Source organism: Cydia fagiglandana, chromosome Z, assembly GCF_963556715.1.
Source record: "Cydia fagiglandana chromosome Z, ilCydFagi1.1, whole genome shotgun sequence".
NCBI classification, from domain to species: Eukaryota; Metazoa; Arthropoda; class Insecta; order Lepidoptera; family Tortricidae; genus Cydia; species Cydia fagiglandana.
Genome location: NC_085959.1, coordinates 12839272 through 12866499, shown reverse-complemented (window position 1 = coordinate 12866499; position 27228 = coordinate 12839272). Strand labels below are relative to the sequence as shown.

Below are 27228 nucleotides of genomic sequence, written 5' to 3'. Positions count from 1 at the left end.
CGTGACTTATCTTTCTCATTTGTTATCCCGATATTTTTTTTTTCGCAATAACACGCTGATCTAGTACTTGTTAAAGGATGCTTACCACGAGGAATTTCGTAGATTGACCTGCACTTGCGAATGACACTGAGGGAGCGGGACAGCAATATAGACATGCACTTCCAATAGAGATAGGAACAGGCGGGTCAATGTACGATATTCCTCGTAGAGTAAGCGTCCTTTCTTTAGTAGGTACCCAATATCTATATTAGTATACCCAACTACCCACTGCGGTTCGACACCGAGACGCAAAGGATGTGTTTTTAGGGTTCCGTACCCAAAGGGTAAAACGGGACCCTATTACTAAGACTTCGCTGTCCGTCCGTCCGTCCGTCCGTCTGTCCGTCTGTCTGTCAACAGGCTGTATCTCACGAACCGTGATAGCTATATAGACAGTTGAAATTTTCACAGATGATGTATTTCTGTTGCCGCTATAACAACAAATACTAAAAATAGAATAAAATAAAGATTTAAGTGGGGCTCCCATACAGCAAACGTGATTTTTGACCAAAGTTAAGGAACGTCGGGCGTGGTCAGTACTTGGATGGGTAACCGTTTTCTTTTTGCATTTTTTTCCGTTTTTTTTGCTTCATGGTACGGAACCCTTCGTGCGCGAGTCCGACTCGCACTTGCCCGGTTTTATGGAACTAGGTCCGCCAACCAGACACAAGTCATCATGAATTATTTTTAGCTCATGAGCACCACTCACATTAAGGTCAGAAGTCAATTGTTCACGACACCATCTTCCCATCTTCCATATTATTATTAATAATAAATCGATTTATATATAAAGTAGTAAATTCCTTTTTTAGGACACTTGGTCCTCTGCTATAGAGACAGCTGCTGTGAAGAGGGACAGGGAAAGAAAGAAATAACTATTACTAACAAAAAGTAGCACAGTACCTATAGTCCGACAAGAAATTGTAGAAATTCCTACGTAACTGTCACACTTTAGATTTAATTTCTCGACTATTTTATGTCGCACTATACATAGGCACAATATGACATTATGTATGGATTAGAACTCGCCTAAAATTTTATTGATTCCATTGTGTAACGACTAACGACAGCTAACCATACAGATGTATGACTAAAGCAATTAGTATGTTAGCGATTTTGGTTCAATTAACTATCGTACTACTACCACAGAATAAATAATAGTACAAGGTACAGAAGACTCACTCTCTAACAAAACACGTCTGTCGCGATCAGCACAGATATGGCCGCTAGGTGGCGACAGCGCCACGCGCGGCTTATGGCAAACCCCAAAATTGGGGTCGAACGGATGGACTTTTGGCTACCTGTAGCAAAGCGACGAAATCGCGGAGTGAGCCACGCCTGCTACTACAAACATTGCTGAAGTCACCAAAAAGGAATAACGTAATAAAAACAAAGGAAATAATGCATGTAGTAATTTTATTCTATCTTAACAAAACAATATCAAAAGAACACATAAATATATCATTTAATCAGTCAGTTCACATCTCTGTTTACCTACCTACGTGTTACAGTAAAAGTACACGAAATTTCTTTACCTACCTAGATGATGTGCACCAAAACGCACCTTGCACATTAAGCAGACCACTGACGAGCCTTCCAAATGGATGCCGTTACAATGGATTCATCCAAATGGAAGGCATCCTAATATTAAATATTGTACGTTTTTGTCATTCACGGACCGATTTTGGATTGCAGCCACGCTATTTGGACTGTGGGAAGGCTCGTCAGTGGCCACCTTTATACTTTAGGATACATGTTCTTCGAACAACATATCATCGTCTGTTAAGCCGAATAGTACCTACTAATTGCGAACCAATTTTTATATTTCGCATATGTCTTGAAAGGGGCCTTAATTTACAAGATGAAGGTACGGCAAAATCAGGGAACTATAGTCCTGTAATATAACTATGGTCCATGGTTTTTAACGTTAATTATCAAAGAGCCTTTTTGATTTGTACACGTTACATTTATTTTGCTTAGATATTATATTTATTCATATTTTACTGGAACTTGAACTTGGACTATAGTTGTCCGTTGTGGAGTGGAACTTGTGGACTAAAGTAACCTGATTTTACGTAAATGTGTACTTAATACATACTGTATTATATGCCAACATCTCAACATAGACTTGAATGATCTTACAAATATGATTATATATGTATTACATGGTAATATCAGGTTCGAGTCTTTAAAGTGCTCTACGAATGTCTATGAATGAGACCTGTCAACATTGAAACTTACCTATACATTGTATAATTCTATAAATGATGTATATGTATAGGTTGGATGCCATCACGCCACATTAGAAACGTCCTCGTTTCGAAAATGCATAGGTACCATCACGATCCGCAATTGTTGCGCCATTTAGGGTCCTAGCTTATATACTTACGTTATATAATTTCCAATTTAGCAAGATCCCTAAATGGCATAACAATCCCGTGTGGTGACTGTATATTGCATAATTTCGTCACTAATAACTTTTGGTGAAATACTCAGTCACCTTTACTTTACCTTAGATATTAAGAAATTAATAAGCTTTCTTCTCTTGTAGCTAACACACTTAATCAAAATAGCCCTAATATTTTTAGCAAGGTTGCGAGAAACTAACATACCGTCATCAAAATTCAAGTCTATCTATTAGGTAGGTACTAATCAAATAGGTACACCAATATGTAGCATTATTAGCAGTTCCCTAAATATGTTTTTTTAGTATAATTATGGCACGTGTATATATGTATTATGTAGGTAGTTAGTGTATACATTAATGTATTCAGAAGACGATCAAAAGGAATGTACGATTCGTATTTTATATTAAGCATGTAACGAATATTCTAGCTAAGTACCTTTTCTATATTGCATGAACACATCACTCTTATCAAATGTAACAAATACTATCACCAGCAAATAGTACCTCCAAAGTTTAAGTATTTGGTCGCTGTATGCAATACAAACTAATTTAGCTATAGATATTACTATCCTACCTATGTATTTACCTACCCTACCTATTAATTATAATTTAAAATGCATCATAATAAGTCCATAAATTAGTCTAATTTGCCAATAAAATTAATAAAGTCGACATTGTTCTGAATGCATTAAAAACTATTATTAGTTTTTAGTTATGTTACCTACTTAAAAATCTACAGTAATTCCTAGCTTGTGCCCAAAGCCGTTAATACTTGGTATTTTATATAGAATACATAATACAATTCTAAAACTTAGTAAAGCCAAGACCGAATTGTTTAAATGTAACTAACGCTCATAATCTGCCATAAAAACCTGATGATGTACTTGGGCAAATAAAATGAAAATATATTTTATGACGAAAGTGGCCAACCGTCCCTAAACCGCCTTTCCATACAAACGTAGTCGCCATTTCCCTCTCTGGATATTAACACTATGCCCCTTCGTTTGTATTTTTTTTCGAATTTTTAATTATTATAAGAGTTGGGAATATTTAAAAAATTGTATGGAATTTGTATTTCGCTCCTAATTCTTATATTAATCAAAAATAAAAAGAAAGGGCATAGCTATAGTTAATTACTTATACAGCAAATTGCATAACTGAATTAATACTGCACAGTATCATTACAATACAAGATCACGTCTGTTGAAGTCTTGAAAAGTAATAAAATTAAGACTTATATACGATTCTCTACTTATAATATTGATTTAATACTTTAGGTACCTATTGACCATAAAATAATAGGTACCTAGGTATATCTATGTACTACCGGTGTACCGGTAGTTATCACAATTACAATAACTTTACTTACTTTTTATTATTTTAAAATCATTCTATATTTAATTAATATAAATTACAGTAAATGTGTAAGTAGGTAAGTAGGCAATTACTTACTCTTTTTATGACATCCTAAAACTGCCCGGTTTTTGTTTAGATTTCGAAGGTTATTATACAAAGTGTTATACATTATACTTACTTACGTGCAAACTTTGAATTCATAATATAAAACCAAATAGTAATAATACCGCATTATAATAAGTAGAAGTAGGTCTGTCTATTGCCAATGAGTTTAGTAAACACGAGGTATGAACATGAGGTTAATTTTTTTTTATTGCATCCAGCTTTTGTATTTTAAAAGATACGATAAGATAGATAAAGATAGATTGCATGGCTTATCTTTTAAAATACCTAAGTACCTTTTTCTCTCATAATAATTTGACTTCACACCTTATTACTAATAGAACATTTCTGGGGGCCCCGCCAAGTCGAGCAAAATAAAGAGGCACGGCTGTAACACCCTTTTCCCGAAGCGATCCAGGCGATTGTAATTTATCAAAAAACTATACTTACCTATTAAAAACATTCATGACAGTAGTAGAGTTAAGTAATTCGAGAAAATCATCGGGTGACAAGCAAAAGTCATTAACTAACACCATTGAAATTATTGGACTGTAACCGTGTTACAAGTGTAATAAAGTGCATTATTACTCTAATTTTTTGATAGTACTTAGTGACTTTTGCTTGTCACCCGACGAAATGTACCTATATGAAATACGTTTCAAAAGAAGGAGTGACCCTAATGATATAATAGTTAATACTTTTCTGGCGTATAATGCATTATAAGTTATAATTTATAATTATAACGTACGTACAGTCGTACATACGCAAGTACGTGTACTCATGTAGGCATAACAGGTCCTTTTTTGTCTCTCCATATTATAGGGTCGTTTCAACTCGTTTCAAGTACAATCTACTTACCCGATCAAAACTTGTTCCTTAAAACCTAAATCTTTATTTACTGACATACTTCTCCTAAAAGGAACCGAGATCACACTCCTATCGATAATCTTGTGTTCTTTGTTGTTCCATTACACATTTTGTTGATATTTCCAACAAATTATGCGAGTATCTAGTCAATCAAATTAAATTCCAACCAGTTTTTAATAAAGTCGTAATTTCCTTCACGGCCTTTATATTAAAAATAAAATTGTCACCGTGACCATATAGATAGTGGCCTCAAAAATTGGCCAGGAATTCAATGTGATTGACCATACCGTCCTATTTGAAATGTTAATATCACTCATTTTAGAACTAAAAACACACACTACATTGCATTGTGCGATTTGCCACATATATTGATATGATTTGATTTTAACCTTTTGGACGCCAATGACATATATCCGCACCGCAGGTCCAACGCCAAAGACGGATTAATCGGTCACAGACTACAGAGCAACTAAGTACGTGCAGCATAAAGTTCAATTTCAGTTCTGACACTTCTGTGACGTGGCGTCCGAGTGACAGCTTTTGTGTTTGACGCGGCGTCGAAAAGGTTAAGCACCCCAAATTGAATTGCGTGTTTAATAAGATATCACTTAATAGTGGTTTTATAAGTACATTAATGTATTATAAGAGGGTATGTTTGTTAACTAGGATTTTTCTTCTAGTAAAGCGTAAAGGGAAGCGTCGTTTCTTCTTGGCGCCCAGTTGCAGGAGGAGCTTCCTGGCCTCGGCGAGGGTGGCCGGCTCCACGTCGTCCACACCTGATACGAAGCCGCTCTCGGGCCGGGAGAGCGCCGGTGTGGACGGCAGCAGCGAGAACCAACGGTCTATCTTTGCACTCGAAGACAACTGTTTCAAATTAAAAAAGGTACTTGTTGTTAATTACTTAATTAGCATGCTGATATAATTTAGTAAGTTTAATGCGCTATCGTAATCTATGTATGTACCTATTTGTTATGGGTAATGTTCAGTTCGGGGATTTGGTTGCCACTAGGGTAGGTAAATAATGTTTTTTTTTCTTATGAAATGTTTTTAGTAGGTAATATTTCAAAAATATTAAGATAGCGTTTTTGTGAAAAATTCAATCCATATTGCGGGCTTACTCTCGTATCCATACAAAAAATTCTACGGTATCGTCTTGGGTCGTCCCATTCGTTTTTCGTCAAGTTCTTAAATTAGTCCTATTCTGCTTTCGTCACCCATTCTACATTCGTCACAATCGTCGGTGGCTTTCAATGTAGAATGAGTGACGAAAGCAGAATAGGACTAATTTAAGAACTTGACGAAAAACGAATGGGACGACCCAAGACGATACCAATTCTACTAGGTCCCGCGGCGTTGCAACCAAATCCCCGATCACTGGTAATGTTAGAAGGTTAATTAAACTCAATTTTACCCTGGTATAACTAGTAACTATTATCCGAGTCTTTTGGGTAGACTCCGAAAATTTAAACAACATTAATCTGTATTCGGCGTTTACCCATGCACATCTAGGTCAAGCCAACACTGGCTGGTTAATGTTAGGTGTTGCATTATCACTTCTGATATTACCCTCCACCCTCCCGGTGTTGGGGAAACGTAGTTGGACCTACTTATACGAGTAAGAAAAAACGAGATTAGCCGTCCTATTTATTTAAACGTCATTTTTTATGTTTACCTGCATGGTTTACTTTCAACATCAATGGAAAGTGAGCCAGTGACGCTCAAATATTATAGAATATTACAGTGAAATAATAAAACCTCAACAAGTAGTTTATTCTTTATTTCCAGGTTTGCATCCAAAGCTTCACATTTAAAATATTTAGAATTTGGTATACATTGATCAAGTTTTAACATTAGGTATATTTAAAAATTATTGATATATTCAGAGGAGCACTTCCACCGTTCTAATCGTATCATCTACAATTTCAAACAACTGTTCTATGATAAACATGATAGTTCTTAAATTAATTTACAAAAAACTATGATTCTAACAACAAGTCGCTGGATCCCAGACATCTAAGTAGTATATGCAGAATTGGTTGTTAGGTTCTAGAACGAACATTGACTGATATTTTCATTTACGAAAGTATTGTATTTTACTACTATCTGCATAGCTTTTGTTTATATTTCGTTATTTAGTTATCTACTGACAACAATACAAAATCTGTCCAAAAAGGAACAATTGGCTTTAACAACAATGAATTACAAACATTTATATTTCGTAATGTAAGGCTTATCGTAAACACAAGAAACGTTTCACTTAAAGCTAACATTGGCAACCAATCCTTGCTAAAACCACTATGATTCCATCTCTGTGGTCCACTCATTTTACTTTTCGGTAATCTACTCCTTGAAATTCTTAAGATCAATCACTTAAAATAAGATATGATTACATGACTAACAATACAATAAAGACAGCAACTATTTAATTGCCCATACAACCATTTCCAGTCGCCGTTACGACGCGGTGTAGACACATCTTGTGTCGACACCGTCTGTTTCGGTCACAATTCCAGTCGCAGAGTCGTCGCCGTGTCGACACAGTTACCAGAAATGGGGAAGGGTCGACACATGACACAAAGTGACATAAAGTGTGGTCGCCGTGTGCACACATTGTTTCGGGTTTGCGACTACTTTATGCCAAAATCATTCGTTCATTCGTTCATTTTGTTCCTGTCAAATGGAAACTGTCAGATGGAAAAATACTTAAATAAAAATAAGTGACATTAATACGCCATCTCTAAAACGGATTACAAGACGTAATTATATATTGTTTGCATTTATATTACAATAGGACTTAAATTATTATGGGGAATTAAACTGCTCGAGTGATTTGATAAACTAAGTGTAATATAATCAACGCGCCACCACATTGTTTTAGTTTAGCCGGAAATGAAATTGTTTACTTCTCAGTGACTGTGTTCATAACTATATTATTTGATGCATTTTTAGTACTTCGATGCGTATACTATACTTAAATAACAGAAATAACGCTTTACATACTACGAAACTTGTTAATTATGATGTATAAATATGATTTAAGGCTGAGAAATATTGCAGTCACAAAGTAGTCGCAAATGTTTCGACTTTGTGTCGACTCTGTGTAGACACATGACACGCGCTGTCAAAAGTAATAACAAAGTTACTGGATTTGCAAAATGGCTCCTTGTGTTCATTTGTTTTCAGATATTCTCAAAGTGTAAAAATGCCGTGGTCAGAGATGGGACTTAATAGATTAACTGTTTATTCGACTAATTAATGGAATAAAAAAAGTTAATCCTCAAATTTTAATCACGATTAGTTTAGTCGACCTAACATAGATTGAAATTGAATTAATCTGAACATTAATCGAATAAATTATCGATTAAATCTCGGTTGGAAGTTGACAGGGGGCCATTTTTGTACGTAAAAATAATAGAAATGTCTTGCATGCAGATGGTAGCCAAACACTTTGTCATAAAAGTCGAAATGGGTGTCGATTTATAGGTTTTAGGGAGTGCCGATTTCGAAAATGATGACCATTTTGGAATCCAAAATGGCGGCCATGCACTGTGTCATAAAAGTCGTCATGGATGTCGTTTTATACGTTTTAGGGGGCCCCAATTTTGAAAATGATGACCATTTTGGAATCCAAAATGGCGTCCATGCACTATGCCATAAAAGTCGTCATGGGTGTCGTTTTATAGGTTTTAGGAGGCGCAGATTTCAATAATGATGACCATTTTGGATTCCAAGATGGCGGCCATGCACTATGTCATAAAAGTCGTCATGGATGTCGTTTTATAGGTTTTAGGGGGCCCCAATTTAGAAAATGATGACTATTTTGAAATCCAAAATGGCGGCCATGCACTATGTCATAAAAGTCGTCATGGGTGTCGTTTTATAGGTTTTGGGGGGCGCAGATTTAGAAAATGATGACCATAATGGATTCCGAAATGGTGGCCATGCACTATGTCATAAAAGTCGTCATGGGTGTCGTTTTATAGGTTTTAGGGGGCACAGATTTCTAAAACGATGACCATTTTGGATTCCAAGATGGCGGCCATGCACTATGTCATAAAAGTCGTCATGGATGTCGTTTTATAGGTTTTAGGGGGCCCCGCTTTCGAAAATGATGACCATTATGGAATCCAGAATGGCGGCCATGCACTATGTCATAAAAGTCGTCATGGGTGTCGTTTTATAGGTTTTGGGGGGCGCAGATTTAGAAAATGATGACCATTTTGGATTCCGAAATGGTGACCATGCACTATGTCATAAAAGTCGTCATGGGTGTCGTTTTATAGGTTTTAGGGGGCGCAGATTTCAGAAACGATGACTATTTTGGATTCCAAGATGGCGGCCATGCACTTTGTCATAAAAGTCGTCATGGATGTCGTTTTATAGGTTTTAGGGGACGCAGATTTCGAAAATGATGGCCATTTTGGAATCCAAAATGGCGGCCTACACTATGTCATAAAAGTTGTCATGGGTGTCGTTTTATAGGTTTTAGGGGGCCCTGATTTCGAAAATGATGACCATATTGGAATCCAAAATGGCGGCCATGCAGTATGTCATAAAAGTCGTCATGGCTGTCGTTTTATAGGTTTTAGGGAGCGCAGATTTCGAAAATAATAACTATTTTGGAATCCAAGATGGCGGCCATGCACTATGTTAAAAGTCGACATGGATGTCGTTTTGTTGGTCATGGTCATCATTTTCGAAATCTGCTCTTCCTAACACCTATAAATCAACATCTATGACGGCTTATATGACAAAGTGCACGGCAGACATCTTGGAATCCAAAATGGTCATCATTTTCGAATTCTGCACTCCCTAAAACCTATAAAACGATATCCGTGACGACTTTTATGAGAAAGTGCACGGCACACATCTTGGATTCCAAACTGGTCATCATTTTCGAAATCGGCACTTCCTAAAACCTATAAAACGATATTCATGACGACTTTTATGACAAAATACGTAGCCGCCATCTTGGATTGTAAAATGATCATCGTTTTCGAATTCTGCACTCCCTAAAACCTATAAATCGACATCCGTGACGACGCAAGTTATCTTTATTTTCAGATCTAACAAATTGCTACAGAATACAAAGGACAAAAAAAGAAGCGAGGAGGTAATGAAACAAGCAAAAATACAGATGATTCCTCGACGCAATTGGATGCTTCTTAAATTGTGTCCAGATTTTTTTGTCATAAAAGTTTTTATTTTTCACATATTACTCTCACAAGTTCCGTGACATTTCGACCTTGTAATTTTTTAAGTAAATGTTTTTGTTTATCTATGAGGATCTCTCTAGAATAATATAATCAAGGTATGTTTAAATATTTGATGATTGAAATAGTAACGCAAAAAAATATATATTTGTGTCTTATATTCCTGCCGAAGACTTTTATTTTTCCTTTTCCTTCTACACAAGTTTGGTCAAGTAATAAGAATTTAGGACTCTCAATTTTATTTTGACTTCTACAACAGTAAAGCTACGAGGCCATGTTTGGTATCGTATTCGTATAAATGCGCAGTACCAAATTTAGTTATGGTATCACATTGACACCATTCCAAAGTAAAAACATATAAACTTACTTTCTTTTAAACTCCTCTTCACGCTTAAACTGCTGAACAGTTTTAATTTCAAATTTAGTACACATATATTTTGAGTCCCGAGACAGGACATAATAAGTTATCTCAAAAATCATCCTTTAAAGGTGTGAAATGAGGTGTAGGGGGGAATTCAGAATTGACTTCTTGAAGTTAATACTGTTTAAGTTTAGGTTTGAAGTCATGGTTTTTTTATCATTTTTAACTAAATCAAAGATGTAGACTATCCCAAATTTAATGTAAATCAGTTCAGCGGTTATTGATTTCCCGTACAAATTTCCACGCCACTTTTCACACCTTCAAAAGATAATTTTGGTTATAAGATCTATCCTATGTCCTGTTCCGGGACGCAAACTATTTCTATACCAAATTTCAACGAAATCGGTTCAGCGGTTAAGCGTCAAGAGGAGTTAAAAAAAACCGGCCAAGTGCGAGTCGGACTCGCGTATTAAGGGTTCCGTACATTAAGTCCGACTCGCGCTTGACTGCACATTTCTAATAGGTTTTCCTGTCATCTATAGGTAAAGAACTATTTTGTGTATTCAGACGCACGAGTGATCCCATAAGAATTCCGTTTTTGCTTTTGAGGTACGGAACCCTAAAAAGATTTTTTGTAATTTTGTGGAATGGTGTCAATGTGATACCTTAAATGGATTCAGCAACCCAGATTTATACGAAAACGATACCATACACGGCCTAGCACCTTCACTGATGTAATATATCAAGATAACATTGAGAGCCCTAAATAAACTTTCAAGAGCGGATATCTCAAAAACTATTCAACATATCGAAAAAATTGACTGAATAAACTTGTAACAAATTAAATTAACTTTCATTTTGTATAAGTGGCCATGTCGCTAAGATGCATAGTTTCCGAGATATAATCGAAAAACCGGAAAATGGGACCTTCAAAGCCCCCTCTCTCCCCCCCCGCTCAAGGGCTACGGCCGAGGACTTTTGATATGTTCACCTCCTAACTTGTCCAAACCAAGTTAAGGAGTCAAAAATTGTGTTCCGAGGATTTCCCTCTACAACTTTATTGAGCATTCGTTGCCTGACCTAGTAGCGTATTGCATTTCTTTAAAAACTTTTCTGTAAAAGGTTGACGGGTGTTGGGTGTTTATATGGTTTTGGTCGATTTTTATCATTCGCATCGCCCATGATGACTTGATGACTTACTAGAATTACAAGCACACGAGACACTAATAGTAGTTTGACAAACCTTGGTTTTCAAGAGGTATTTTATATTGACATTTGCTGTCACAAATTTGCTGTCAGATTTAGTCGCAAACCGCACGCAAAGTGCACACAAATGTGTCGACACCTTGTTACGGAAAAGTGTACACACGGCGACGACACTTTGTTTCGAAACAATTCTAGACACATTGTGTGGACTCTGTTACGACACATCTGACATTTAGTTACCACTTTGATGATTCTGCGACTGGAATGGTTATATGGGTGTAGGTATAAGATGAGGCCAATTTAATTCAGTTCGTGTTAGCCAATACATAGATCTTACAATTTCACTTTTCTGATGTGTATAAAACTTACCAACAAACCCAGGCCGAGTGGAATACTGTCCTAGAACAACATATATGGAGCATTATCTATGAATAGGGACAAATTTGTCGATGGCGCTTACGCCGCACAGCGTCGCGCGGCATTGTATTTATATCGGAGCATCGTTAATATTTAATGGCGTAAGCGCCATCGACAATAAGGTCCCTTTTCATAGATAACGTCTTGGCATCGATATTGACTACTTATAACATTTACCAATTTAATCCTATAACGGTGTAAGTGTTCCCCTCTCAACTCGACTGCGTCAAGAACACACTGCTGCTCGGTAGGTAAGTACTTAGTGCCTTAAGGGGCCCACTGATTAACAGTCCGCCGGACGGTATCGGACTGTCAGTTGTTCGGAACTGTCAAAATTTTGTTCTAACTGACAGGCCGATACCGTCCGGCGGACTGTTAATCAGTGGGCCCCTTTATACCTCACTGAATACAATTTAAAGCATTAAGGCGAGTCGCCTCAAACTACAGTCTTCATTGTTTACGCATATAAAAACTTACTTAAAAGCTGTCTACGTGAAACACATCGGAAAGAGCAACTATACTAAACCTATGTTGTTAGTACATAGTCAGTCCAGTGTCAGCCATGCAGTCGAGTATTAATTATGTCTTTTGTTTTAGATATGCATAGCTGCATATTGGTATTAACCAGCAACTTTAAAAAGTTTTCGTAGTGTAGTAATGTCACGAAGCTGCTCTACAATAGCTAGATACCTATCGTTTCAGTCGACGATCTTAAAAAAACCGCCGCAAAGCATATAAATTTAAAACTTTGGACAATATCAGTTGTTATCTAAAAGTACAATATAGTATAAATCTGTTCACAAGAAATTAACTTAGAAATGGATAAGAATAACCCGTCGTCTCATACGTGTCGACTAGTTCAGAAGAATATTAGATGTTGCTATGTATGATAGAAAAACCCGACTAACTTAGTTAAACCATCCAATTCTGATCCGATGCCTTACGAGTAAAAACCGGTGTGTTTACGAGATTTAGATTTAGGTACTTTCCACAATTAACAAATAAGTAATGTACTTATTAATATATCTAGGCCAATTCAATCTAATAACTGGCCGCGTAGCCAAGATGCCGATCGCTTACGCTCCGTAGCGATCGAAACGCAACTGTCACTGTCGCACTTATATGGAAGAGTGATACGAGTAGAGAGACATAATGCTTTTCGTTGTCGAAGCGATAGCGATTGTAACCTTGGCTAGGCCGGCTGTACTCTCATACGCCACAGTTATTACTTAGTGTCAGTTATGAACTGTGTTTTTGGCGCGATCTAAGACGATGCTCTAAAAGCTACTGAACTAGTTGCTGGGTTGTTAATCTAACATTACATCATAACATTCATAACCAATACCGTGAAGAATAATATGGTTAAATTTAAATCATGTCGGGTTATTCTGGCCCACGGTGTATATCGTGGACGATCTTTGGCACCATTTCTTGTATATAAATATTTTACTTTCTTTACAAATATAAATAACAGACCATTCAGTTCTAAAATGCGTTTTAAGATCTTACTAATGGACCGAGTAGATATAAATAATATTTAGTATATTGACAGGTACCGCTATAAAAAAGGGACGCTATTATTTTACTAAAAATATGCTTTAAAATTTATAGAGTTACTTTCAGATTATTTTGCTGATATAATTGTATTTATTCAGCCTCACAATCACTACAAGTAGGTACCTAATTCAATATGGACACAAGGGCAACACAGTATACCTAAACATGACTTCGTGTACGTTTTAATACATAATACAAGTATTTCAAAACGATATGCCAACGAGTAATAACATTATTCTGCTCTCAGTCACTAAGTTTCACAGTAACACTCCAAAGATATTAGTTATTCTTTGATTTATTAACTAAAAGCAACGATTTTCATTGAATTTTATGCTCGAATGTTTGCTTATTATACGTATAGGTATAATTAATTACTGTTCCAGTAATCTACCTTGATCGTTATCTGTGGATCTTAGTTAATGGAGACGTCATTTGGACATGGGAGTGATATGTAGTTAGGTAAATTTATAAACTCTTCAGAATACTAGGTTAATGGTGTGATACCGCTCAATATATAAGCGATGTTGATATACACTAATAATTTGGCACCTTCATTAAAGTCTCAATATCTAAAGAGAACCTTGTTCATTTAACAATGCATATACATATAATACAATAATATTATAAAATATTACAACATTCGTAAGTATCTTGATAATTTTCATAAATAGTGATGATACAGGGAACATAAACGAAATAATAAATAGGTAAATTCATGAAGAATTATTAGGGAGGAGAAAAACTAATAATAGGTACGAGTAACTACATAAGTCTTTCCTTTTCAGAGAGCTTTTAGAAGTCTTTCCTTTTAAATTATAATAGTTCGACAAGTACCTATACTAAATTATTTTAATGACTTGGCACAGATTTTGAATAAATACCTAGTAGTAATACTCACATGTGTAAAGTAAACTGGTCAGATTGTATGAAAATTTCCACACAAAGTTTCCCGTTCTCTTGTCTGCGAGATATGTGTATTTTAGCCGACACGGTCTTATAGACAAATGTGTTCCAAAAATAAGAGTAAAGGTGTATTTATCTACAGTTATATCATAAACAATCTAGGATGCTTTCAAAATCCGCAAATAACGGCCAGCATTAAGCGGCAATGTCAGTGGCGGATTTGCCCTAAGGCCAAGTAGGCCCGGGCCTACAGCGGCAAGTTTTTTGAGGCGGCAAAAATTCACTGATGATAACCAAATAAAATAACTCACTGTGAATCCGCCACTGGGCAACGTGGCCCCAATGCCGGCTGTAACATGCGGCTAGTGAATACATCATAGAGAGTTTATAATGTGTGTAGTTAATACAGTGTACATAATTAGGCATTAGAACACTTGTGTGGTTCTTTTAAGAAACTCACTTCGTTCGTTTCAAACCCACACTCATATTTTAATGCCTTTCATTTAATTGTGTATGTAGCACTCACACAAATTTAGAGTCAGAGCTCAATCACTATGTTTGAACTTGTCTTATCTTGATTGTCTACTGCAGCAATTCGAATTTATAAGACCTAATATCAATAATCACAGCTTATTAAAATTATATTTTTGGTTTTTACATCATCGATAATTTGACTAGAATGAGTTTAGACGCAATCGCGTATCCTATAAAACTACCTACGTCATTGTTCGTAGGATTTTGTTAATTTACTTAGTAGTGTGCCTGGTCCATTGTTGCCGGAGCGCTGTCATCATATGGCTGTGATTGGGCACTTTTTCGCTGGTGGAGCGAGTGATGGGAGCGGCATATGCGACCGAGGCCCCGGGTACTGTCAGGGTGTTTCCCTGGGGAGCCGTCTCGGGCCCGTCTCTCGTCTCCGGCACGTCCGACGTGCTACCCGAGGGGCTCACGGGCACGATCAGCCTCACACGCCCGTCTTCTCCTGTGGCAGTCAGCGTCCCGTTGTGCGACAAGGGCATGATAAACGGAACGCCGTCATCTGAACTACAAGCGTCAGGCGTCGAATCTTTAGACGTCGTGGCTTGACTGGCGCTGTATAGTGACACCTCTGACTGCCCTACGCTCATTGCTTGCTCCAGGTTGTTTTCACCGATGTGTCTGTATGGTTCTATGTTGAGTAAATCCGCGATATCGCCGTTATTGAAGTTGTCGATGACGGGTGGAACGTTGGGAAAAGCGTTACGATTCTGGTAGAACGGGCTGTGTTTGAGAGTTCCATTGTTATTATTGACTGGGGATTCAGCCGTGGCGTCGGTGTTGACGTTTTTGAATTTAGCTATGAGATAGTTTTGTATTTGCTCGTTGGTCATGTTACCGAAGCTCGGTGGTGATCCCGGACTGCTGAAGGCAGAGACAATGCCGTTGTTGTTTTCAACATTCTGAGTAATCTTGGTGTGGCTGATTAGATCGATGAGCGAGTCGACGCTGGTTTGACTGTTGTTCGCGTTGCCGTTGCAAACTCGCGCCGTTCTCTTCTCACCACCACCCTTCTGATCCAGCAGCGTTAACAAAGGATTTTAATTTTAACACATGATTTATACTATTATACATATTACTTAGTATTTCTTACAAGACACCAAAACACGTAGCAAACACAATACACTTTATTGTCAATGTGACTAAACATAATGACCACACTAGGACATCAATAGCAATCATGCAAAGCAATGTGGAGCTACTAGAACTTTGTTAACATGGGTATGTATGTATATGGCAAAATTAACCGCCGCCACATAAAGGTGGATTATCAAAAATAACTCCAACTGAACGTCTAAGCCTTGATGTAACTAAGTATTTTTTTATTAATGCAAACTAACTTAACGTGGTGAACATGAACTTAGAAAAAGGCAAATGAAAGTAAACCATGCTATTGTTATTGTGTATTTTGTCGAACCGACATACGAATACAACGGTAACTTTTTATTAAATAGTGTTATAATGACACTAAAGCACATAAGTAACAGCCCTACAGAAAAGAAGTGAATCAACTTAATATGCCTTAGATTATTTGGTGATAAAAAATACCAAATACACACGTCGTTATAACATCCCAAATTAACATCTGTCCTACATGTAGGGTTAAACCAATCCTAAAATGCACGGTCCGTAATGTGTGTTTGAATTCCGAAACTAGCAGACAAATCGCCTGCAACACGTGCAACACCAGAGGGGTGCTAAGTAAGTTGCCGGTCTTGGTATCGAAAAAATGCTTCTCGAGACGTATGCATTTTGAGAATGGTTTTAAATATTCTAGTATTAAGGAAACAAATAGCGTAATGGATACAAGTTTTTTTCTGTACCTATGACCCAACAAGGTAACCCAACCTGCTAAAGTATCCCATATACCTTTTATAAAATTAGCTGTCGCGTCACAAAAAGCGCTTTTACAGCAATTATTTGCCTATATATTTGTATAAGTATACCTATATTATATTATGAAATGCCTCTGCAAATAATAATGGTGAAGAAAATAAAGTTTAGTATGTACTCGTATATAAAACTTTATATGTAGAGATACATGCCAAACTGTTTTGCTAACCCTATAGGGACAGTGCATGTTAAAGGTCTGCCATCTTGAAGTCAGTATCGGAAACGTACATTGACACTTCAAGCCAAAACAAGTGGTGCCCTCTACAGTTCACGTACGTTTTCTTTTATTTCTTGTGCATTGTAGCTTCTGCCATCTTGTGGGCTACATTGGAAGCTTAAATTTGAAATTTACACTTAGCGCCAATAAACTGGGCCGCCCTGTGCTGCCCCCTGTTATTCACAGGGACACTCGTCCCTATCTATACCCACCCATACCTACTAGGCCCGGTTGCCCTAAGCACAGAAAAAAGTAGACTGGTAACGTCAACATCACGGAAGAAAGATTAAGGGTTCACTTTATTTATATTGCATAATATCTCTTTATGCAAATGTGGATTGTACTGTAAGTAAAATAAAGCATATAATTGTGAAGTTAGCGGCTTAATTAGTCGCACGGCAGCGAATATATGGTAAAATAACGTAGAATACAAAAGCATTTGGTTTATTTGAGCTTAAGATGAATCAAGCTTTGCCTTTCTATGCACCTCGTATAGACAACAGCAAAAGTATTCAGCTCAAAATTTCGTAAGAACGACTCTTGGAAACATAGTCGTTCTTATCAGAGTGTTCTCAGATACATAGTCTGGACATGTCATTTTAAGTACCATTGCTTCTTCTGCTGACTCTACGAGAGAACTGGCAGCGTGTTGGTCATATTGCGTACCGACTGCAGGCGAAAAGAAACTGACGGCCTAGCCAAGGTTACAATCGCTATCGCTTCGACAACGAAAAGCATTGTGTCTCTCTATCACCCTTCCATATTAGTGTGACAGTGACAGTTGCGTTTCGATCGCTACGGAGCGTTAGCGATTGGCATCTTGGCTACGCGGCCTGTGTATCCAAATACGCGTAGTTATTCCGGATCGCAACATCATAGGTATATTAGGTATATTGAATCCTTAGAGCATTTAGTAACTGGAGACGTCATGGCTGTCATTTTATGTAAGAAACAGTCTGCCGAATTTTGCGGGGGACGGGACGTTAAATGTATTGCTATTTCTACATGATTTGTACGTAACGCACAAATAGCCATGTCAGTCCATACAAAAGTTTGCACAATTGTGCAAGATTTTCGACAGAGGGGTAAGCTCTGTTGAAGGCGACTCCAGTTATTATATTTTCTAAGACTGAGTCGCCTGCTTTCGGCAAGAACGGAGGGTCAATAAATAGCATTAGCAAACTGCGTTTAAGCTGAGGCAGACCAAGACCGATAATACTGAAAATTCGACATGTCACATAAACATAAAGGAATCATCGATCTCGGTCTACTTCATATTAAGGTTTATACCACTTTCAAGTTGAATTGCGAACAAATTTAAAATTGACAAATCTCGTCAGGTCATATAATTTAATCTAGGAAATAAATTATTTAGCAGAAACTTCTCTGCTAATTTAGGTAATAAATGTGTACATAGTACTACATATCCTCATCCAATTAGCGTTGGTAGCTCAGTATTGCGATGGGACCTACAGTTAGGAACAGAGGGTCTGGTTCTTGCATATCCAAGCGATAGAGGCAGATGAAGTAATTTTGTTTTTCAGTAGTGCTTCAGTACCTCTTTCGATTGCCGAAAGGGAAGGAAGGATACTTCCCATTATTTATTTGGTTTAATAATCCTTGAAAGTAGTACTTAAGTGCGTACAGAGCTGGCTACGCGTCGTTCGCTAGCCATTTGCAAAAGCATCGCTAACTGCTTGCTTACATTACGTCGTAGTTATAACATTATACGATGTGCAGCGCGCTTGAAGTACGCGAGCGATTCGCGAATGGCGTGCGAGCGACGCATACGCCTGACCTTCAACGGCTGAGCCATGCGGTAGAATGAGATAGCAATATCACTTGCTCCCTCTAACGCATAAATGCGTCCCTTGGAGTGGCCGGTGTTGGCCCATAGTGTAGAGGAGCCATCTGAATGCAGCACAATAATAGGGAGTTTGTACCTGCGGCAACAGAGTGAGTTGCTGCGCGTTGATCGGCTTGGAGGAGCCGCGCTCGCGCTCCTGCAGGTGCGCGACGAGCGCCGCGATATGCTCTAGCAGTTCCTTGTTGTGAGCCAACAGCTGGTGGGTGCGCGCCTGCAATCAATTAAATAAATACGTGTAGTATTTACTATTTAGGTGTCTTTGCGTGTAACTAAGCGTTACAGACCACTATATTATATTGGTCTGGTAAACGCTAGTCTTTGTAATTATATTTGCATCAACGGGTAACGAAGTCTCCGACTCCTAAAGAGCTCAACTAATGCTTAAGTTGCAAGTAAATACTCACTTGAGCTTCGCATCGCGCGGATTGTTCGGCGGCGAGTTGATCGCGCAGAAGGAATAGCTGCGCGACGGCCGCGCGAGTCTGCTGCGTTTGATTCTCGAGCCGTTCCTCTAGCAGCTGCACTCGGTGCTGCGCGCTGAGCGGCGCGGCCGGCGGCGTGCCCGCGTCGGGCGGCGCCGGGTCCGGCTCCGCAGCCTCTGGCCATGGCAGGTTCACCACGGCGACCGGCGTCGGCGCCGGCGGTCGCTGCAATTCCGCAAAACGAATCTCACATATAACCCTCTCTGCTTGAAGCACCCTTGCTTGCCCACGGTTCACGAGTTTCGAACGGTAACATTGGAGGTCTGAATATCTTTTAAACTGCACGATTCGGCGCCCTGGTGGCAATATGGGCGGAGGTCTCACCGGGGCTGGCCCTCTCATTGATGCAGTCAGCTTGCTATAGCTACTACTAGAATGAATTATATTATCAGCAGTATTTTTTATCGTAGTGCCAATATTATAATATCACTTCACGGTCGTAATTAATGTCAAGGTTTAGAAAAATTACGTTTTGCAAATTTACTTCCTTAACAGACTGAGAGCATCATAATAGTAAGACCAAAACAAACAGATTAGATAATTTTCCAGAGGGACTACTGCGCAACTGTTGAAAACAGATCAATAAATTAGAAAGTTTCAGGGATACCTACCACGCCCTGTATTTGTCATAATTATAAAACCAGAAATGCCAGAATTATTTAAAACCTATTTACCAAAAGTATCATAATCATAATATTGTTTACTGCACCATGCACCATAGGAAACAGTAAACATTTAAATGCCAACTAACCGAAGAACATTTGGTATGACAAGCTTTCATTCCTGAACATTGTAAGTCGAGCGAAAAGTTTTATACCTATGAATCAGAGATGGCACCGCTGCTGACTAATTTTAACATTTTGATAGCTGGCTGTGTTGGATTGATTCTGCTTCCAAACTGACACGAGCAATATTACAGCGCTCTGCAGTCCACAAACTCACTGATAGATGGCTCTTATTTCACAACCCTTGTGTTGTTTGAAAACAGTCCTCACATGCAAGCACGCTTCTTATACTCGTATGACATGCGTGTGACAATAGTACATTACGATACAAGTGCGAAAAGTAGGAAATTCGCAACGAGTGGCAACTGGCAATAAACTGAAACACGACCGAAGGGAGTGTTTTAAATCGACACGAGTTGCGAATTACCTTTTCATCACACTCGCTCAGTAAATGTGGAATTGCACGCAGGTTTAGCGGGAGTTATAGAAAACGCGTTCTCCCTAGGGAGTTATGAAGTTTCTAGTGCCATAGTTAACAGTTTTTTGTCTTTATACTTAATTGTTGTATCGCACGTGTGATGAAAAACATTGTGTGTAACTCGGGCCGTAATAATATTGCAAACGAGAGTAAGTTAAATCGCGACGGCTTGCCGGAGCGATTTATAGACTCGAGTTTGCAATATTCAACTTACGCCCCATGTTACACAATGTACTATTTCGCACATATATTTTACAACGTTTATATTTTTGACTTAAGCACGTATTGTCCTTACTCCCGCCCAAGGGCGGGGCGGGGGCGGTAAAGTAGCTGTAGCACCATATGTACTGTAAAATGTACTACTTATTTCGTACAATTTTTGCGTCCGATGTGTCCGGAAAATTCTCGTATAATCGTACTTAAAAAAGCATTTGAATTGGTTCAGGGGTTATCTAAGGGGACATGTAAAATGGTATATTCCTAAAATACAACACATAAGAATAACGATACCTACCTATTATAGTTATTAATTTTCAAAATACTCTTCAATAAGGGGCTATCTGTTATTATTATAAGAGATATATATAACCCCGTATAAGATAAATAAAGTCTAAGAAAAAAACGTGCCTCGGAAATCAAGAAAAAGTCATTCTCGAATAGATGGCGCCATTACCTTTGGCCTATTCTCGGCTAGATGGCGTTGACGACACCGTTTGATATTTAACAATTTTAACACATATCAGTGAAGAAAATGAAAGAACACGGGTCAGTATGGAACAATAAAACTTCTCTTTGTTATTATTGATAAACTTTAGCCTGTCTAAATAAAGTCAGTTTAGAATTTAGATGATTAAGTAATTACACAAGAATCACTAAGAAATACTAGGATGAGTATTAACAGCCAGGACTATGCACTTTTTCTATAAAGCATCGGTCTCACTCACTGTTGACGGTAAACAGAAATCTGTTTTGTTTGTGTAATATACCTATAATATAAACAAAGAAATACCGCAGAGTATCGAGGTGGTTGCAGAATTGCGATTTAGTATTGGGGGGCTGCCGGCAGGCGTGACCGGGGTCCCAAGGAGTGCGCTAGCGGAATGCCTGTCCCGCACAACCTAATAGTACCCTTACAGTGATACCTACTTTGCGGAAAACTCAGTACAGGTAAATTATCTAAAAATATACCCCTTGTCGCACAGCGCAGACCTATAATCATAATGTAACATGTTGGATTTGTTTTTTGGGTACATTTTTAAACTGTTTTAATATTATAACAACATTCTAGTATGAGTTAAGGCTCCAGTACACAGTGGTCAAGGATGGTCCATGCCAAGCCATGCTTTGCAATGCGCAACAGTAGGCCTATATCACGTAGGTGTTCACACAATGGTGCATCAAAAAAAAAACAAAAATAAAAATCTAAATTGCAGGCTCTGATTGATATAAATCGATAATAAACTGATAAGTCTCTTCATTGCTCCACAATAATGACATTTTGGGCTATTAACATTTAATCAAGCGGTCAAAAATTCAAGAAACTAAACAAACAATGGCAACTGTGTGAACACCACAGGCCACAGTACGCCACGATTCCTTTGAAGTGTGCCAAAAAACCGACAACTCTCCGATTGCTCACCACGGCTGACAACTGACGGCAGTCGTCCGCCATTGCATACCATAGCCCCCTGTACACAATGGCCAGGGTGTGGCATGGCCCATCCTTCACCACTGTGTACTGGGGCCTTTAAACCTAGTAGCCGGCCCCGAACGGCGAATCCTTTGTCTATTGTTAAATAAAACCGCACGTGCCTGCACCGGCATAAAAAATGCTTCGGACACTTTAACCGGTTATTGAATTACAACTCCTATGGAAATTGCAATAAGATTCAAAATGAAATCGAAAAATATTTCGCGAGGCTGTGTGTGGTCCCTCTACTGTTACTGAGTGCCGGCGAGTCTAATGCTACAGAACCAGTCTTAAATGTTTCATCGAGATGCGTATATAACACAGGCGCGTTAGCGGAGGTTTTTTGTGCGTTGGACTAGCCCGCGCTCAGGTATCTGCTAACTGCTAATCAGACGTGACACGTGCGGTTTTACTTAACAATATACGAAGGATTAGCCGTTCGGGGATAGCTACAAATCGGAAGACTATAATTGAGGCAAATCGCTATATCCAACCAATCCCAAATTTGTGTTCGTTTTCTGATTTCAGTTATATTTATTTATTAATTGTGTTAATATGTATATAATTAACTCACCCAGTGCTAATCTCAAGATCACTTTTTTTACAAAAGTGTCTCGAAATTGTGTTCCCTCTATGGAGACGGCGACGTTACACAAGTTGATTCAATAAATGATCATTACGTAAATTCCCAAGAAAATTAGACACATTTTTCTACTATAGGTAGGCAGGTACCTATGTATTTATTACAACGGCAGCAATGTAAGACGCCACTAATGCTAGCAAAACTACTGCAGACATTTCAAGAACGTTACTTGAAGCCACTGTGGGATGTGCCGCGATTTTAAACTTGCTGTACGCGACGTCCCCGCATAATGACTTCTGAGAAAATTCGAAACTCGCCTTTCAAGTAAAGTTTAAATTTACAACTCGTACAAAAAAAGAATTCAATTCTCTAAAGATTAGTAACGGTGCGAAGTTTTTAATCGAGTTTAAATTTTATGAGCCAGTAATGCTCTGAAAAATTTGAGGCCCAACGAAGCTTCATCTACATGGACGGGCACTGTTCAATGAGCCGATACTATCATCATATACGAGTATTAGGTATATTACCTACGTCTTTACGTCCTGATTGGAGCCTGCGCGGACAGCATGTGACTATATAGATTAGTTTTAAATTAATTCTATATTACTATATTCTAAATTAATTCATTGTATTTTTACTAAACGAAGCGTACTTACAACGGTTGAATGAAATTAATTGCTTTTTTGCGGCATACAAGTTTTAGATGAATTTCACTTTAAAACGGATTAATAAGGTAATATCTGGGAGACAGCTTTGCTCGGAAAACATGTACTTAGAGTTAGACCGTAAAAAGTCTGCAGCGATTTTGATAGCCCAACGCAGTGCAAGTGTCATTTTAAACGTCGAACTTCTATGAAATTATGACGTATAAATAACACTTACGCTGCGTGGGCTATCAAATCCGCTGCAGACTTTTATTTGTGCGACTATACTAAAAACTGAAAAATGCGCGTTTTCCCAGGGATTAGACCTAGCTCGTTTAAAGGTAAGTATTATATATTGCGTACCTACTTTAGGTGTCAGGCTATTAAAGACTGTTAAAAAACTTACATCCTATATGAGTAATAACAAGATTGTACTCATACATGAGGACCACAAAAATACTTCTATATTTATTTTATTACTTACATATGAATGAATTTGTTAGAGCCGTTTCCGAGATCCCCGATATAAATAAATAAATAAACAAGGTATTAGATAGATATATTACTAGGTATGTTTTTCTTTATCATAAATTATTTCTTGCGTATATTTCGGACGCTGCGCAATCGAATAGTTAGTTATTTCATGCAATCAGCAAGTGTGCATTATCAATGAAATAAATCTAAATAAAACATGTGTGTATATTTTGAATAAAGCACGAGGCGTCAATGGAATCGATTCCATTCCAAGTTGCACATACCGATGATATTATTACGAACGTCGACTAGTGCTGCGCTCCCAATCGACTTGTCATAGCCGATGCCGACATACGTACCGTATAAACCGGGCAAGTGCGAGTCGGAATCGCGCACGAAGGGTTCCGTACCATAATGCAAAAAAAGGCAAAAAAAAACGGTCACCCATCCATGTACTGACCCCGCCCGACGTTGCTTAACTTCGGTCAAAAATCACGTTTTGTTGTATGGGAGCCCCACTTGAATCTTTATTTTATACTGTTGTTAGTATTTGTTGTAATAGCGGCAACAAAAATACATCATCTGTGAAAATTTCAACTGTCTAGCTATCACGGTTCGTGAGATACAGCCTGGTGACAGACGGACGGACGGACAACAGAGTCTTAGTAATAGGGTCCCGTTTTACCCTTTGGGTACGGAACCCTAAAAACTTTGCCCTTACATCGCTTTGCCCGCCGCGTGTATCTGTAATTACTTTTATGTTATTTCTCTTTTACTGAACTCTGAAATGTGACGCGGTGGGCAAAGTTATGTTAAAGGGCAATATTTTATACTTTTACGGTATATATTATTTTGTATTAACAGATGACCCAGAATTAATAATTGTAATTTTACATCCAAACCTATATGCAATAGGAACGTAGAAGATTCTAAGTTAACTATCTACTGCCCCACGTATAACGGGTAAAGGGGTGCTCTAGTTATGCGAGGTGCGAAGGCCGACGAATTTTTTTTGATGTCGATAAATTATTGTAGACCCAACCCAAGCAATAAAAAAACGTCCCAACAAGTAAACACTAGGTACGTAATATGAAGAGTCGTTATAAAAAATAGTTCGTAGCTTTGTAATAGAGCCCGGCGGCTAATCCTACTGTCTATTGTTAAGAAAAAACCGCACGTGCTACTTACCTGCAAAAAAGGGTCATAATTATTCTATTTGGCACCTGAGCGCGGGCTAGTCCAACGCTCAAAAAACCAGTGTAGGTGCGCTCTCCGATAACGCGCCTTTGGTACGCATCTCGATGACACATTTTAGACTGGTTCCGTAGTGTTCGACTCGCCGGCACTCAGTAAGCGAAGTACTGTACTTTTTATGCAGGTGGTTGTGGCACGTGGCACGAGCGGTTTTACTTAACAATTGACAATAGGATTAGCTCGGGCTCTATTAGAAACCTACGAACTCTACAAACTGACCCAGAAAGGTACAGAAAATTGTCAGTTTCAGGTGTCCATCGTCAAGTTAGTGAAAGGCGCTTGTACTTCGATTCCTCCACATAACGTGACATAACCCAGGCGGAATTTGAACTTAAAAATATATAAAAATCTTTTTTCAAAAACTTTAAAGTCACTTCACTAGTTCTACTATAGGTACAATTGATTTATAGTAACGATCTTTGGATCCATGTGGGAGAGCGATTATTATAAGAAGGATCCTATTTTCAGTGTCGATAACACCCATCCTATTCATAGCTATGCTCGGTGGGTTTATTTTAGATCTTACGAATATTTGGTCTTTATAAAGGCTAAAATAATATTTAGATAGGTACCTTATATCATAACAATAATTGTACCTGACCATTCTTCCGCCTTGAAATGATCGAGTAATACTCTTAAGCCTAATGGTAATATTCCATTTCTAACCGCAGCTGCATTACTGTCTATTTTACTATGGAAATTGACAATGACAGCGACGCGTTCAGTTACGTTCAGTACCGGTAGTGCAGCTGCGGTTAGAAATGGAATGTTACCATAATTCTCCAATGTTGCCGTTAAAATTATAAGTCGTTTTAAAAACGAATGAGGTGATAAAACTATCTAGAATAAAACATTAGCGGTACCAATGTATAAGGTACTGTAGGTGTAGTATCATTTGACAGATATATAAATGTAATAGTATGTAATCAAACCTGGGGTGTTGTCCGACGTTCAGTCTTCCTGGGGGGAGGTGGGAGCAGCTCTAAGTGCGTCGGCCTGGTGTTCTCCTTGTCCTCTGGCACCACTTCGACCACCACCTTCGATGTGGACGCCACGCTAGCCTCTGAAGCACCGCAATCGGAAACCGCTTCTGTTGATGCATATCTTATGGTAAAAATGCTGAAAACAGCCTAAAGATGGACGCAACATGGATAGCAACAATAGTACCTACACAAACATGCAGGCTAATTCAAACATACATACACTGACATCTGCACCTCTAGCACATCTTGCATCCGCGACTTAGACCGCGACTCGAGTCGCCATTCCCGCGGCTGTCAAATCTGTCGATTTCCGTAGCATAACTTGTACCCGCGACTGCAACAGCCGCGTAGAGAACTCAAAGTCGCGGCGCGACTCGTCAGTGTTACCCGGCGAAATCAAAGTCTAAACAAATCGATATTTGCAAGTGGCAACACTGAATCGGAAACCAGGGATGTGCTAAATCATTCGTTCTTTGGTGGTAAAAAATCTAGTTTTTTGTCGATGGTTAAGTTTTTCCTGTCAAAGTCAAGGAATTTTCAAATTTTGTTAACATTTAATTACGGGAAAAAATATGAAAAAATGTAAGTAATAGAGCCTTATATACTTAATATTGATAATATTCCTTAAAATATATATTGTTTAAAAATTTCTGTTTAATAAACCTTTTAAATAAAATATTTTTGTAAGTAACTATAATAATGGAATTGCTATTATTGGTTTTGTTCTCATATTCCTGTTGTAAATAGTGTTTTTTTTTTCAGAATAAGTTCAGCATTATCCTAGACACGATTGATATCCCAGCACCGAAAGGAAAATATTATTAACAGGAACGTGCCAACGGGACCCGAAGTGGAGATTCAGGAAAAGAAACACACTAGGCAAGCTTGTAGGTTTCAAACGCGGAGCTGTCCCCTTTTCTAAATTAACTAAGATGTGAGAAGCGCTTTAGCTTTAAGAACACCACCGAGGAAG

General features: G+C 38.2%; 1 protein-coding gene across 3 annotated transcripts in view; it reads right to left on the bottom strand.

Annotated features, from left to right (window-relative positions):
- Positions 1–1438: 1438 nt before the first annotated feature.
- LOC134678673 (carboxyl-terminal PDZ ligand of neuronal nitric oxide synthase protein) overlaps positions 1439–27228 on the bottom strand; it is a 151175-nt gene continuing 125385 nt past the window's right edge. The window contains exons 6-9 of one of the 3 annotated variants that reach the window (XM_063537321.1): positions 26205–26362; positions 19347–19589; positions 19019–19153; positions 1439–5635 (exon numbers count right to left, since the gene is read on the bottom strand). In XM_063537321.1, coding sequence (XP_063393391.1) covers positions 5411–5635; positions 19019–19153; positions 19347–19589; positions 26205–26362 — 761 coding nt within the window. In that variant the 3' untranslated portion in view covers positions 1439–5410. Of the gene's footprint in view, positions 5636–13175; positions 15979–19018; positions 19154–19346; positions 19590–26204; positions 26363–27228 lie in introns of those variants that run through there. The other 2 variants (XM_063537319.1, XM_063537320.1) reach the window with 2 other exon arrangements.